Genomic DNA, 14,353 nt, shown 5'->3' on the forward strand with positions numbered 1-14,353 from the left:
GGCACAATTATCATTCCCATTCTCGTGATGGCGAAACTGAGGCAGCACAGGGAGGGTTGAGTAGTTTCCCCATCATCAATCTGACTCCAGAACCATACTTTTAACCTCTACACTCTGCTATAGAAATTCTTGGGAGGGCAGATTCCCTGAGGACTGGGTAACCAAAGAAGGCTCCCTGGAGGAGAGGGGATTATGCTGAGCCTCAACTATGGGTAGAGATTAGACAGGAAGAAAGGAAGGCAGTAAGGGTGGGAGGAATGGTATGCACTATGATCCAGAGACAGCGACAATAGTGTGTGTGTGTCTGGGGTGGGGGGTGGCAGGGAGTGTCTTGACCTGTCTGACTTGGGAGGGCTTGGGTGGGGAAGAAAGACAGGTGGACAGGAGCCAAGATGGCTCACTGGAAAGCCTTGAATATCACAATAATGGCCCACCCCCGTGAAGGGGAGTAGAAATCTGTGTGACCCTCTCCCCGCACCGGCCAGTGGTGAAGAACCAGGTCACCGGCAGCTTCATCCTCAACCCCAAGGACAAGGAAGCCACAAGCCGGACCTTCACTGCCATGGGCCTGGAGTGGGAGAATGCAGTGGAAGACGCCAAGGAAAGCCTCAAGACCAGTGGGCCCCTGCCTGAAGCCATCGCCGTCCTGGTGAGCCCCACTGTGCATGGTGGCAGCCCCTGCCCATCCCCCTTGTCCCCTTAGCTTACTATGTCTTCTGCCAAGCCAGCATGACACCATTCTGGTGTCTTTAGGAGCCTGGGTGAGGGCAAGGCACCCTCCATCCTGGGGTCAGCTCCTCATCTGTGCTTAAAAGCTGGCAGGATGGCAAGTGAGGATGAATAAAGAGAGTTGTCTCCTCACTGTCAGACCCCAGATACCACATGCAGGGAGCCTGCTCTTTTTAAGGCGGTCTTGGAAATGGAAACTGGAGGGAGGTTGGGTAGGGCTGGGTCATCCTGGCATAGTCCCACATCTGTGTGCATCATAGGATGGCTGGCAAATGAGTCCAGGAGTAGCTTCCTTGGGCCTTTAAGGCAGTTGAACCAGGGGCTCCAGCCTCTTGAAAAGGGGACAAGGCTGCTGTCCTGACTGGGACCCATCTCTGCCCATACCCTACTTCCTAGAGCATGGACCAGGGCTTGTGGAGCAGGGATTAACCCAGCAGACCAGACCATGAGGAGCTCTGTCCATGGTGCCCTCAGCACTGGCTGGTGGCAAGGATACCTTGAATGAGCTTTGTTCCTGGTGTTACCCTCACCAACTGGTGGGCTCCTGGAGGACAGGCTCTGTGGCCTATTGGTGTCAGCATATCAATTCAATCCAACACATATTTTTGACTCACTTTATATTTGTTGACCACCCATATATCTATGGCCAGCTGATTTTCATCAAGTGTACCAAGGGCATTCAATGGGGAAAGAATAGTCTCTTCAAAATATGGTGCCAGGACACCTGGATATCTACATGCAAAAGAATGAAGTTCGACCCCTTCCTCACACCATACACAAATGTTAATTCAAAATAGATCAAAGACCTAGATATAAGAACTTAAACCATACAACTCTTAGAAAAGGACAGAGAAGAAAATCTTTATGATCTTGGATTCTTAGATATGACAGGCACTAAAAGCATATACAGCAAAAGAAAAAATAGATAAATTGGACTTCATCAAGATTGAAAACTTTAGTGCATCAAAAGACATTATTAAGAAAAGGAAAAGACCACCTGCAGAATGGGGGAAAATACTTACAAGTCATCTATTTGATGAAGGTCTAGTGTCCAGAGCATTCTTATTAACTCCCTTCTAGAGCCAGGCAGTGTGGTTGCTGCAATGAGCAGAACAGATAGATCGACAGACAGGTGGCCCTATCCTCCCATCATAACTTATATCTGTGAAAGGGAAGAGCGTTCATAGGTGCACTGGCTGCTCTTGGGCCTGGTACACGCAGGTGTCCGGTCTGAGTTTGTCCCATGGTGGCTGGTCTGAATCCAGCCTCCCACTGCACCCCAGCCACGCTTGGCATGACCTCATCCTAGCTTTCACAGATTCTGCTCTGACCCTAAGGCCTTTTTTTCGGCCTCTCCCTCCCAGTGCATGCCAGCCTTGCTTGCTTCTCTGGTCCTGTGCCAGTCCCCATCTCCCCTCAGGTGCTCCCCCCAGCTGAGGGTGGCCCCCGCAGCAGCCTGGCCTACAAGTACGTCATCCATGAGGACCTGCTGCCCCTCATCGGGAGCAACAATGTGCTCCTGGAGGAGACGGACACCTATGAGTGGGCGCTCAAGAGCTGGGCCCCCTGCAGCAAGGCCTGTGGAGGAGGTACCGGTTCCCCAACCTGCCGGTGCCTTGTTGGGGCAGCCTAGGGTCTCTTGAGAGGCAGGGGTGGGGGGCTGACATTGTCTCCATTTGATGTGTCCCTGATTATGACTCAGTTTCTCCTTGAAGATCTCCAGTGCGTGGAAGCTTGTTTTGGGCAGGGCCTTTGGGATGGGGCTGGGGGTGCTAGAGCAGTATCTGGGCAGAGCCTCTGCCCTAAAAGGGCTCACCCACTGTGAGGACAGATAGCTGCCCAAAGCCAACTTCTCACCAGTTAGGTGGAAGGCGTCCCTCAGAAAGTGACATGGGCAGGCGGGGGGCATAGGCACAGAGGGAGGTGGGATTGGCTCGCAAGGCTCCATGGGTACTGCCCTTGAGGCCCCAGCAGAGCAATGGAGGGCCTGGCGAGACCAGACCTATGGCAGCCTTCCTACCCCACAGGGATCCAGTTCACCAAATACGGCTGCCGGCGCAGACGGGACCACCACATGGTGCAGCGGCACCTGTGTGACCACAAGAAGAGACCCAAGCCCATCCGCCGGCGCTGCAACCGGCACCTGTGCTCCCAGCCTGCGTGAGTGCTCCCAGCCTGTGTGAGTGCTCCCAGGAAAGGACAGGGAGTCTGGTTCTATGCCAAGCCTGGGACCCAGGCAGCATGGCTGCTGAGCCTGCTCCCCTCAGCACTGGGTTATGGAGACCCGACCATATAGGCCACACTGGTTTCAGTGCTTCTGGGCTCCAGGTCCAGGCCAGGATGCTGACTTCTACTTCTCGGCCCGATTGTCCGGAGTCCAGGGACACGGCTCAGCCTGCCAGCCCCCAGCCATGATCCAGCCCCTAATTGGGATTTCCTGGCTTGAGTCTACATGCTCTTCTGAGCACAAGGATGACCTTGGGATTATTTGGGGAAGAACCTTTGGGGTGAGGAGAGAGCTGTGCCTGCTGGAGGACTCATGGCCAGGCCTCTGAACCTGTTGCAGAGCCAGCCCCAAGACCTCCTCAACCTCTACCGGGCTTCCCTAGGACACCCCAGGCAGACCAAGGCCGAGAGCGGCTGGCTGGTAGAAATCCACAGAGGGCTTCGTCCATCTTCCTGCTTCCCCAAGAGTCCTACCTGCTAGGGGTAGGGTGCTGCCTGGGCCTCATCAGCTTGGGCTGGGGAAACCCCAGGGAAACCTGATATGATCAGAGGCCAGGGTGGGAACTGACGGCCAGCACTGGAGGCTGCTGTGGCCTCCCTGTCTGTGCCCAGGTCAGGCCATGATACCCAGTCCCTCCTCTGCCCAAGACGGCTTCATAACCAGCCCTCTGTACTTCTCCTTTGCTCATTCCTTTGTACTGTTATTCAGACTGCTTTTCCCAAAAATGCCTGTGGTCACAGAGCATGCAGGGTTAGCTCTGCCTGGGCTCTGCCTGGCAGGGGTCCCCCAACCCCAACCCCTTTGGGGTTTTAAGGAAGAGGTTGACTTGGGAAGCCTGCCTGGAAGTGGCCTGGTTTGCTAAAAGAGGAGGAGTAGGGGTTGGGGCTCTCCCTCCCTCCATCCCCACCAGAGCAGTTTTGTTTCCTCTAGTGCACCCAGTGGCCCTGTGCTTAAGGTGCTGTTGGAAGTTGCTCTGTGGATAAAAGACACTTGCAGGCCACCAGCATAGCTACTCGGTGCTGAAGCTCTGTGGGTGATGATGGTGACAGTAACAGTGCTCTTGTCCTAGGAGCCCCTGGGAGGTTGGGGGATCTACCATGAAAGCGTGGCTTTGATCTGTTTTGTGCTCTGATGTTTCTCAGCACCCAGGACAGAGCCCGCACCAGTAGGCATTCCACTGCGTATGAGGCTTTGAAGTGACCGTGATGTAGAGATGGGGTAACTGAGGCCTGAGGCTTAGAGGGCTAATAGCTTGCCCAAGAACACGCAGGGTGCTAGAATTTAAATACGCATCATACCTGTTTTTCAGACGAGACAGAGCAGGAGGGAAGAGTGCCCTCCCCGAGGTCACATAGCCAGGGAGCTGCAGAGCCAAGTGGACAGTTGTTCTAGGCCTCAAACATTCTGAAGTCCAAACTCTCTCTCTGGCTCCTGCCTGCAGCTGTCTGGGGATGGGAAGTGTCCCCTGGGATGACATGTCCTCTTGGTCTCACCTCCTTTCCTCTCACCCTGTTTCCAGGTGGGTGACAGAGGAGTGGGGCACCTGCAGCCGGAGCTGTGGGAAGCTGGGGCTGCAGACCCGGGGGGTACAGTGCCTGTTGCCCCTCTCCAATGGAACCCACAAGGTCATGCCGGCCAAAGCCTGCCCCGAGGACCGGCCTGAGGCCCGAAGGCCCTGTCTCCGTGTGCCCTGCCCAGCCCAGTGGCGGCTGGGAGCCTGGTCCCAGGTGACTTGCCCTCAGGAGGTGGGAGGGGCTTGGGGAGGAGGTGGGTCTGAGAGATTTTTGGTGCTCCCTGCAGGCAAGAGAGTTTCTGGCTGAATTGCTCCTCCTACATGGAATCTAATTTTTCTTAAAGTGGAATAGCTCCCGTGTACCCTGGGCAGTGAGTCTGTGCTAGGCCTTTATGTTCATTCATTATCACCAGTAAGCTTCATACAGTGCCAGAAGGCATGGGTTCATGTCCCTGTGCTCCAGATGAGCAGACTGAAGTACACTCTTGCATTCCAGAAATATTTGCTGAGCACTAGCTAAGTGGCAGACCTTGTACTAAGAATGTGGGAACCCAGCATCAACCAGACAGAGCTGATTCTTGCCCTTGTGCAGCCCACAGTCCTGTGAGGGAGACGTGTTAGACCATCAACCCACGGCTAAGCACTGATAGACTGCAGTCGGAGCTGGGTGTGGAGTAGCGGGGCAATGTGGTGGAGGATGGAGGTGGTCAGGCAGCTTCCCGGAGAAGGTGTTGCTCCAGCTGAGACCTGAGGGACAAGCCACAGGAAGAGACCAAAGCAGGAACAATCTTACAGAGTTCCAGAAACCAAAAGGACAGTGGGGCTGGGAGGGATAGGGGCTGTGAGATAACACTGGGGAGGCAGGTGGTGATGAGGGGGTTAGGGGGTCCATGCTACAGGGCTTTGCAACAAGTTTGCATTTATTCTGAGAGCAGTGGGAACCCAGGGCAATACGAGCTCTAATTTCAGGTTGTAAAGATCACTCTGGCTGTGCTGTGGGAGGCTGACTGTTAGGAGGTCAGGGTAGCAAAAGGGAAAAGTAAGGCTGCTTGGTTATGTGGTGCTCTGTGGCTTAGACCCTGGAAGTTGCCTCGGGGAAATTGCCTCAAGGAAATTGTCTTGGATTTCCTTTTTTTTTTTTTTTTTTTTGGAGACGGAGTTTCGCTCTTGTTACCCAGGCTGGAGTGCAATGGCGCGATCTTGGCTCACCGCAACCTCCGCCTCCTGGGTTCAAGCAATTCTCCTGCCTCAGCCTCCTGTGTAGCTGGGATCACAGGCACGCGCCACCATGGCAAGCTAATTTTTTGTAGTTTTAGTAGAGACGGGGTTTCACCATGTTGACCAGGATGGTCTCGATCTCCTGACCTCGTGATCCACCCGCCTCGGCCTCCCAAAGTGCTGGGATTACAGGCTTGAGCCACCGCGCCCGGCTTGGATTTCCTTTTAAATCCTCATTTGATGTGAACATTGGGAATATCACCAAGTGAAACAAGCCAACGTGGATGCAGTGACTCATGCCTGTAATCCCAACACCTTGGGAAGCGGAGGCGGGCAGATCTTTGGGAGGTTGATGTGGGTGGATTGCTTGAGCCCAGGAGTTCGAGACCAGCCTAGGCGACATGGCAAGACCTTGTCTCTATAAAAAATTTAAGTTAGTCGGGTGTGGTGGTGTATGCTTGTAGTCCCAACTGCTCTGGAGGCTAAGGTAGGAAGATTGCTTGAGCCCAGGAGGTCAAGGCTGCAGTGAGCTATGACCATGCCACTGTACTCCAGCCTGGGTGACAGAGCAAGATCTTGTCTCAAAAGAAAAAGAAAATCCAGACATGTAAGGACAAACACTGTATGAGGGCACTTTGCCAGTGATTTTCAGGGGCTGGGGGAGGGAGAATGGGGAGTTAGTGTTTAATAGGCATGGAGTTTCAGTTGGGAAAGAGGAAAATGCCTGGAGACAGATGGTGGTAATGATTGTACAACAATGTGAATGTGCTTAATGCCACTGAACCGTACACTTAAAAATAGTTAAGATGGGCTGGGTGCAGTGGCTTACCCTTGCAATCCTGGCATTTTGGGGGGCCAAGGTGGGCGGATTGCCTGGGGTCAGGAGTTCAAGACCAGCTTGACCAGCATGGTATAACGCCATCTCCAATAAAAATGCAAAAATTAGTTGAGCGTGGTGGCATATGCCTGTAATCCCAGCTACCTGGAGGCTGAGGCAGAAGAATCGATTAAACCTGGGAGGCAGAGGTTGCAGTGAGCCAAGATCATGCCATTGCACTCCAGCCCAGGTGACAAGAGCAAAACTCATCTCAAAAAAAAAAAAAAAAATTTAAGATGGCAAACTTTATGTTATGTAGGTATTACCTCAAAGTAAAAAGCCTCATTTGATCACAGTGATGTTTATTGTAATAGCAAAACTTTAGGACATATCCTAAATGTGTATCTACAGAAGACTGGACAAAAATCATGATCTGTCCATATAATACAGTACTATACAACGAGAAAAATGAATAAGCCTGAACTGTACTCACCAAAATGGATAAGCCTCTATTAATAGAGAATACATTTAGGCAAGAAAGAGCACTTTGGTATGAAGTACAAAAGCACTTCCAATGGATGCCATTTACTTAATGTTTAGAGTAGCAGGATATCATCACATCATTCGACCTGCCCCAGGGCACACCATGTAGTGGATTGCAACAGGGGAGTTTGCTAGAGCACAATGCAATTTGAAAATATGCTGAGATGCTCTTTTATTAAAGCTGGTGGTGGCATCTGGATAGCGGTTTGTGAATAACTCCATATATTTCTGTATGCTTGAAATATTGCATTATGGGTATTTGTAAAGAACCAGAAATCCACACACAACCCATACATTTTATCTGACTGCATAATATATAGCTTCATTTATTTTGACATAAAATAGAAAGATTGCTGGTCTTCAAAGGACCGCATAGATAAAAGTAACAGAGAGATGGCAGACAGTGGAAGATACTGGCCCTGTTGCAATAAGAAGCATATAGAGATGAATCTCTAAATTTAACTTTTATTTGGGAAGTAAGAATTGCAATTCAAGGCATACACAGAGACGACGTAGTCTTCAGTATGTCCAAAGAACAAAGGAAAGGTTGGGGATTTTATTAGAAAGAGACATGGTATGTATTGTGTTGAACACAAACTCATTGGCACTAGGCGAGCTTGTGGGAGCTGGCCTGCCCTGGCAGTGAGTGATGGTGTAGGTAAAACTAGCCCTGGAGTCACAGCAGGTTGTTTCAGCAGCTGCTAGATAAAACTGGGCTTGGAATTACATCAGCCTGTTTCAGCAGCCGGTCTTGTGGAAAATTTGATTCTTGGAGCAGGTGCTAGGTGCCCTGAGTGCTTTTCCCCCCGGTCCCTCAACTCTGATTTAGCTGGGTGTGACAAGAATGACCCTACTCATACAATCAACTTTCACAGGCCCTTGTGAGACTGAGTGAGTGGTCAGGAGCTGTTGGCTGCTGTTTATAATGATTCAACCTGGGAGGATGAGCCGTTAGTCTCATAGTTCTGTGGGGCCCCGTGACCCTTGTGTCTCAGTGGTCACATGCTCCAGGGTGGGAGGTGGGGTCCTGCAAGTTCCTCTCCTTTCAGCTAGTTAAGGCTGTGGTCAGTGCCTAAAAATGACCCAGTCACAATGGGCAACACTGCTTCCCTGGAGTCCCTGCCCCTCCATTGAGGACCTCCACACGCCCTGTTTGCCAGAGTAAGAGTAGGTCAGGTCCAGGGGACAATGTATGTGGCCACCCCCTGCAAACAGTGGTCCTCTGCTTGCCTTCTGCTCCTTGTACCCACACCCTGCCCTCTCAGAGAAGAAGACACTTTTGAACATACTTCTGCAGGCCCATGTTTGGTAAATTAAGTCACAAGATAATTGACTATCAGAGCTAGTCAGAGAAGGGTCCATGGAGACCCTGTCACCCAGCTCTGTCAGTTTACAGAGTTAGACACTGAGCCAGGGTGGGGGTGGGGATAGCAGATTCGGGAATCCAGGCCCCTGCATCCTGTTAACAGGATATCATCATATCAATCCACCTGCCTCCAGATTACATGTAGTGGATTACAACATGGGAGTTTGCTAGAGTGATACACAAAATATTGAAGAGTCCAGGCACAGACCAGACACAGTGCATGCAGATGGTAGTAGGGAATGGGGTCCCAGAGGTTTCCTCCTGAGCCAGAGACTAACCGTTTAGATCATGGAGAGGCCCATGGGGTTCTAGGCTCAGGGCAATGGCTCTTTACCATTGGTATCAGGACTATCGGACAACAGGTGCGGTGTCCCACTGAGGCTACTTAGAAGCAGTCCTTGCATGTCCCTCTGGTCAAGTGAAGACTTGGCCCTCTCCTTTGTACCCTTTCTGTCCTGGACATTGGCGGCTCTAAGCTCACTGGCTTGTCTTCCTTCTCTCTGTCTACCCTGACCCCGGCTGCTGTGGCCTGGCGCTGACCCACCCATGGCAGTGCTCTGCCACCTGCGGAGAAGGCATCCAGCAGCGGCAGGTGGTGTGCAGGACCAATGCCAACAGCCTCGGGCAGTGCGAGGGGGATAGGCCAGACACCGTCCAGGTCTGCAGCCTGCCAGCCTGTGGAGGTGAGCTACAGGGGATGGGGAGGCCAGGTCTAGTCCTTGAGACCAAAGTCCTAAATACTAGAATCACTTTTCCCTGTTCGCAGGAAATCACCAGAACTCCACGGTGAGGGCTGACATCTGGGAACTTGGGATGCCAGAAGGGCAATTGGTGCCACCATCTGGACCCCTACATCCTGTTAACAAGATATCATCAAGTAAGTGCAGTCTGTGGACATTACCCCGCTCCCCAGACCTTTCAGTGGCTGGGGAAAGAACTGAATGAGAGAACGCAGGCACTCCTGTCTGGCTGTCAGCTTCCAGTAACAACAGGCATAGCAATTTTTCTCTGCCCCATGATCAGGAGCCTATCAGCTCATCCTGCCATCTTTCCATTCATCCACCCATGGATAAATATTTACTGAGCATCTGCTATGTGCCAGGCTGTGGATTCTGCACTCCTTTCCTAGGTTCCAGCTTTCTTTTCCTTCCTCACCCTCCCAAGGACCAGAGGCTGGCAAGATGAGTAGCAGAACAATCAAAGATCCCAACTCCTAGTTAGAGGACCGGTTGGCTGGTTGATCTTGCACAGATTCCTTAACCTCTCTGAGCCTAGTGACCTCATTCGTAAAATAAGGTTTCTGACTAGATATCCTCAAAGGACCTTCTACCTCCAAATTTTGCTACTTCTCTGCTCCTAGGCTGAGGTTCCAACTAGGGAGATCCCTGGGTTTCCTGCCCTTTTCCTTCACAAATCAAGGGATGAGGCCCTGATTTTGGTTCCAGAAATCTGGCGCCATCTAGAGGTCACTGGCTTGCCATTTTTCTCTGATCTTTCTCTTCCACTAAGCCAGCCCCTCCACCTGTGTCTCCTTCCCTCTGTCCCTCCCACTCTTCCCACCTCCCACTCTGTCTCTGCCTCGTCTGTCTTGCTCTCTCTCAGCAAAAATTAGTAGAAAGCAGAGCTCCTGCCTTCACATTCTGTCTGGAGAAACCTACATGGAGTTATCACAGAAAGGCCCAATATTTTGGGCAAAGCAAACGCGTGTAGTAGCACTTATCTTTGCCAGGCACTTTGAAGATGTTATTTGTAATTGCAATGTTATTATTCGTTGGTAAGTGTCAGCCTTAGCCCCATTTTATAGGTTAAGAAACCGAGGCTTGGAGGGTTTAAGTGACTTGTCAAAGACCTCACACTTTTAAGTGGTAGAGGCTGGGTTTGAACTGAAAACAGCTTGATTCCAAATTAAGCAGTGGCAGTCTTAATGTCCCGGATGTGTGCTGACTATGGCAGATGGTCAGTCTGCCTGGCCCAAGCATGAGCCGCCTGGGCTCTAGCTTGGCCCTGGCTGGAGTGAGTCAGACTCCTTGGGTTGATTGGGAGGGGTGAGGGTTCCTACTTCCATCCAGAGCAGCTAGCTGCAAGTTAGAGCCACCTGGCCGTGGGCCACACCCCAGACTGTCCAGTGTGTGGGTAGAGGAGACGGGCATCCCCAAGGATTCCAGTGTGTAGCTGGTGTGAGGACGAATGGCGAAGGACTGGGGTTCTCAGATGTGCCCACACATGGAGTCCCCTGGAGGGCTTGTGAAAGCACAGCACTGAGCCCCAGCCTGAGTTACTGATGCAGTAGGGCTGGGTGGTGCTGGAGAACGTGCTTTGCCAGCAAGCTTCCAGGTGATGCTGCTGCTGCCTGTGGGGACATCACTTCGATATCTGCCATTCTAGAGGATTTTAGTTCCTTCCATGTAGTGAGGGCTCACTCTCCTCTCGGGTGGCCCCATAGCCCGCTCTGGGAAAAAGCTTTACAGTGGGTCCAGCAGGGGTGGGGTGGAGAGCAGGCAGTCAGTGAGAGTGGGAGGAGGGGCCACCTGACTGACAGGCATCCCACGTTGCTTCCATCCTTGTGCTGTGCGTGCAGCAGAGCCCTGCACGGGGGACAGGTCCGTCTTCTGCCAGATGGAAGTGCTCGATCGCTATTGCTCCATTCCCAGCTACCACCAGCTATGCTGTGCGTCCTGCATCAAGAAGGCCTCAGGCCCCAACCCTAGCCCAGACCCTGGCTCGACTTCACTGCCCTCCTTCTCCACTCCTGAGAGCCCCTTACCAGGACCCAAGCCCCCTCCAGATGCTGTGGAGCCCTCTGGAAAGCCAATAGGATCCGAGGACCATCAGCATGGCCAAGCCACACCGCTCCCAGGAGCTCTGGACACAAGCTCTCCAGGGACCCAGCATCCCTTTACCCCAGAGAAACTGAGCCCTGGAGCATCCTGGAGCATCTCCGCTACCACCCCCGGGGCGCTGCCTTGGGGATGGACTCAGACACCTATGCCAGTCTCCGAAGATAAAGGGCAGCCTGGAGAAGGCCTGAAGTATCCGGGCACCAGCCTCCCTGCCGCCTCCCCAGTGACATGAGCTGCGCCCTGCCATCCCACCAGGCACATTTACACTCTGCGTGCTGCCCCACGACCCCCAGCTCAGAGGACACACACAGTGGGGCAGGCGCAAGCACAGACTTCATTTTAAACAATTCTCCTTCTTGTTCTCGTTTGGGGCTGTGATGCTCTTTACCCCACAAAGCGGCGTAGGAAGAAGGCAAAGATCAGGGAAAGCCCTAATCAGAGATACCTCAGCACGCTGCCCCCGGCGGCCGGTCTGACCCCCTCAGGGCTCCTGTGGGTCTCCCCTGCCGGGACCAGGGTCACCTATTGCCCCCTCCTCACAGACCCTGGGCCCAGGCAGGTCTGAACCCTGCTGGTCTGAAGCTGGAAGCTGGAAGCTATCAGGGCTGCCTGCCTTCCTGGAACTGTGAGGACCCCTGTGGAGGCCCTGCCTACTTGGCCCCTCTCCCCAGAAAGGCAGAGCAGGGCCAGGGGAGGTGGGGGGCTGTTCACAGCCAGGCCCAGAGGAAGGGGGCCTGGGAATGTGGTGTGAGGCCTCCCAGCTGCAGGGCCGGGGCGGGTGGGACCCGAGATGATCGCAGGCCCAGCTCCTGGAAGCTGAGAGCTTCATGCAGTTCTACCAGCCTAGGCCAGGCAGCAGAGGCCAGTTTGTCTTTGCTGGCCAGGGGATAGTGCTCATAGCCACACTCTGGCCCTGCAGATGTCACTTGTGTTACTTCAGGTGACTTCAGGTACAGACTGGCCTCCCAATCCCACCCTCAGCCCACCAGAGGAGGGGACTCAGGACACCATGGATCCCAAGTCCTCAGCATCCAGGGTTTTCCAAACTGGTGCTCAACCCCTGGCTTGACCAGGATGGCGACTTCAGTCATCACTCCCAACCTGGAAGGGGACTCTGTGGGACACAGAAGGGACGCCACTTCTCAGGCTGTCTCTTCAATCGTTGCCCTTCGCCAAAGATCACTCCTGCTAGAGTTGGGCGTCTTTGTCTCCCACGTGGCTCAAGCTGGGCCAGAGTCTGTGGTTCTCCCAGAGGTGGTCAGACCCCAGGGCTGAGGACCAGAGTCCACTCATAGCCTGGCCCTAGAGATGACAAGGGCCACCCAGGCTGAGTGCCCCAGGGCAGGGTGCCAGCCCCTGGTCTGGTGCTGGGGTGGGGAAGATACACTGACCATGGTGCTGTAAGGGCCTCAGCGTGTCCACGCTACCTCCAAGGGACAGATAACAGCCTTAGATACTCTGGCACTCAGGAAGTGGCTCGGGTTCCCAGGACACCTCCAGGGTCATGGAGGGTGTCTCCCAGACTCCTGCCAGGGAATAAAGGTGCTTCTCACTCCTTCCTTCCCAAGGCAAGGGGAAGTGGGCCCCTGGCCTGCAACCCCTTTGGAGGTAGAGGTCCTGGAGGGCCCCCCGGTGCTCCCTCCCCCTGCCACCCTCCTCTCCCTGCGATACTGGGGCACACATGGAGTCATTCCTGTGAGAACCAGCCTGGCCTGTCTTAAACTCTTGTGCCTTGGAAATTCAGATCTTTAAATTTTTGTGTATTTATTAACATTGCCTTTGGATCCCAAAAAGTTGTGTGTGTGTTTCTTTTTCTCTCTCTGTTTTGCGGGAAGGGGACATGGAAGCCAGAGCTCTAAGGCTGCAGGCTGGGCTGTAGCAAGAGAACTGGGGGTGGAGGGCGCAGCTGACTGCCCTGTCTCCTGTTTCTCGGCCTTTCCACCCACGCCCTACTGCGGCATGGCCAGGTGGCACACAGGGTGGCCACCGGTTTCGTGGCTACTGAATCTCCTGCTTCCCTGAGGCCCAAGTCGCAGGACAACACTTTATTTCAGATTAGTGCTTCAGGAGAAAAAAAATCTTTTGTGATTCAAATTTGATTAAATTCTCAGCCTGTTTAAATGCAACTAGAGGCCAATGGGGCAGGGGGGCTCATGCCCATAATCCCCGCACTTTTGGAGGTGGGAGTTCGAGACCAGCCTGAGCAACATAGCAAGACCCCATCTCAACAGAAAATAAAAAGAACATTAGCCAGGCATAGTATTGCACGCCTGTGGTCTCGGCTATTTAGGAGGCTGAAGTGAGAGGATCCCTTGAGCCCACGGGTTTGAGGCTACACTGAGCTATGATTGTGCCGTGGCACTGCAGCCTGGGTGACAGAGCGAGACCCTGTCTCAAAAACAAAAAAAAGAGCAACAAGAGGGGCTCACTTCAGCAACCACAGAACAAAGAGATCGTCATTGAAAGCAAAATGACTGCAACCACTTTTACCTTCTAAGCAGTGGTGGAATTTGTGTCACAGAGTAAAAGAATCTATACTGTTGGGCACTGAGAAAAGGTGAAGCTGGCAAAAGGTCCTCTTGTCCTTATGCAGACCTCACTCCTCCCCTTAAGGCCGAGGAGAAGATGGTTTGGAGAGCCCTGCCCCCATGGGAATGGGAGCACAGCGGAGAGGGCAGCCTCTCCACCTGTCTGTGGCTGGGGGCTTTTTAGGATACAGGTTGTCTCGTATATATCTAAGGTTCAATTAAATCTGTTTGTGTTGCCATCTCCCCAAACATCTGGAAATGTCCACCCCCTCCCCAAAATTAAGGGTTTCTTATGGGTCAGGATTTTTGCCTGTTTTGGTGGAAATTGAGAAACTGAAAGGATGCGTGGGTGAAGCTAGAGGAGCAGCCAAGAGAAGGAGCAGAGCAGAGCCCAGGAAAATGGGAGGCAGGGAATGGAGTCCTGACCTGCAAGCCTTTCCTCCAGCAGCCACCCCAGCTCCTCACACATAGACTCCAGGAAGCCACAGACACACAGCAAGGACACTGAACTCTGCAGATTCTAGCCACTGGCCTAAAGAAGCAGGAAACCCAAGCCGACATCTGGGTTTCAG

At 53.0% G+C, this 14,353-nt stretch overlaps 1 protein-coding gene across 7 annotated transcripts in view; it reads left to right on the top strand.

Annotated features, from left to right (window-relative positions):
- ADAMTS14 (ADAM metallopeptidase with thrombospondin type 1 motif 14) overlaps positions 1-13,046 on the top strand; it is a 129,998-nt gene extending 116,952 nt beyond the window's left edge. For 6 of the 7 annotated variants that reach the window (XM_032256254.1, XM_032256253.1, XM_032256251.1 and 3 more), the window contains 7 exons: positions 486-649; positions 2,150-2,318; positions 2,757-2,889; positions 4,476-4,683; positions 8,967-9,096; positions 9,180-9,290; positions 10,992-13,046. In XM_032256254.1, coding sequence (XP_032112145.1) covers positions 486-649; positions 2,150-2,318; positions 2,757-2,889; positions 4,476-4,683; positions 8,967-9,096; positions 9,180-9,290; positions 10,992-11,485 — 1,409 coding nt within the window. In that variant the 3' untranslated portion in view covers positions 11,486-13,046. The remainder of the gene's footprint in view (positions 1-485; positions 650-2,149; positions 2,319-2,756; positions 2,890-4,475; positions 4,684-8,966; positions 9,097-9,179; positions 9,291-10,991) is intronic. The other variant, XM_032256249.1, reaches the window with a different exon arrangement.
- The last annotated feature ends 1,307 nt before the right edge of the window (positions 13,047-14,353 follow it).

The sequence above is a fragment of the Sapajus apella genome, unplaced genomic scaffold (assembly GCF_009761245.1).
Source record: "Sapajus apella isolate SASKATOON/1434 unplaced genomic scaffold, GSC_monkey_1.0 scaffold94, whole genome shotgun sequence".
Classification (NCBI taxonomy): domain Eukaryota; kingdom Metazoa; phylum Chordata; class Mammalia; order Primates; family Cebidae; genus Sapajus; species Sapajus apella.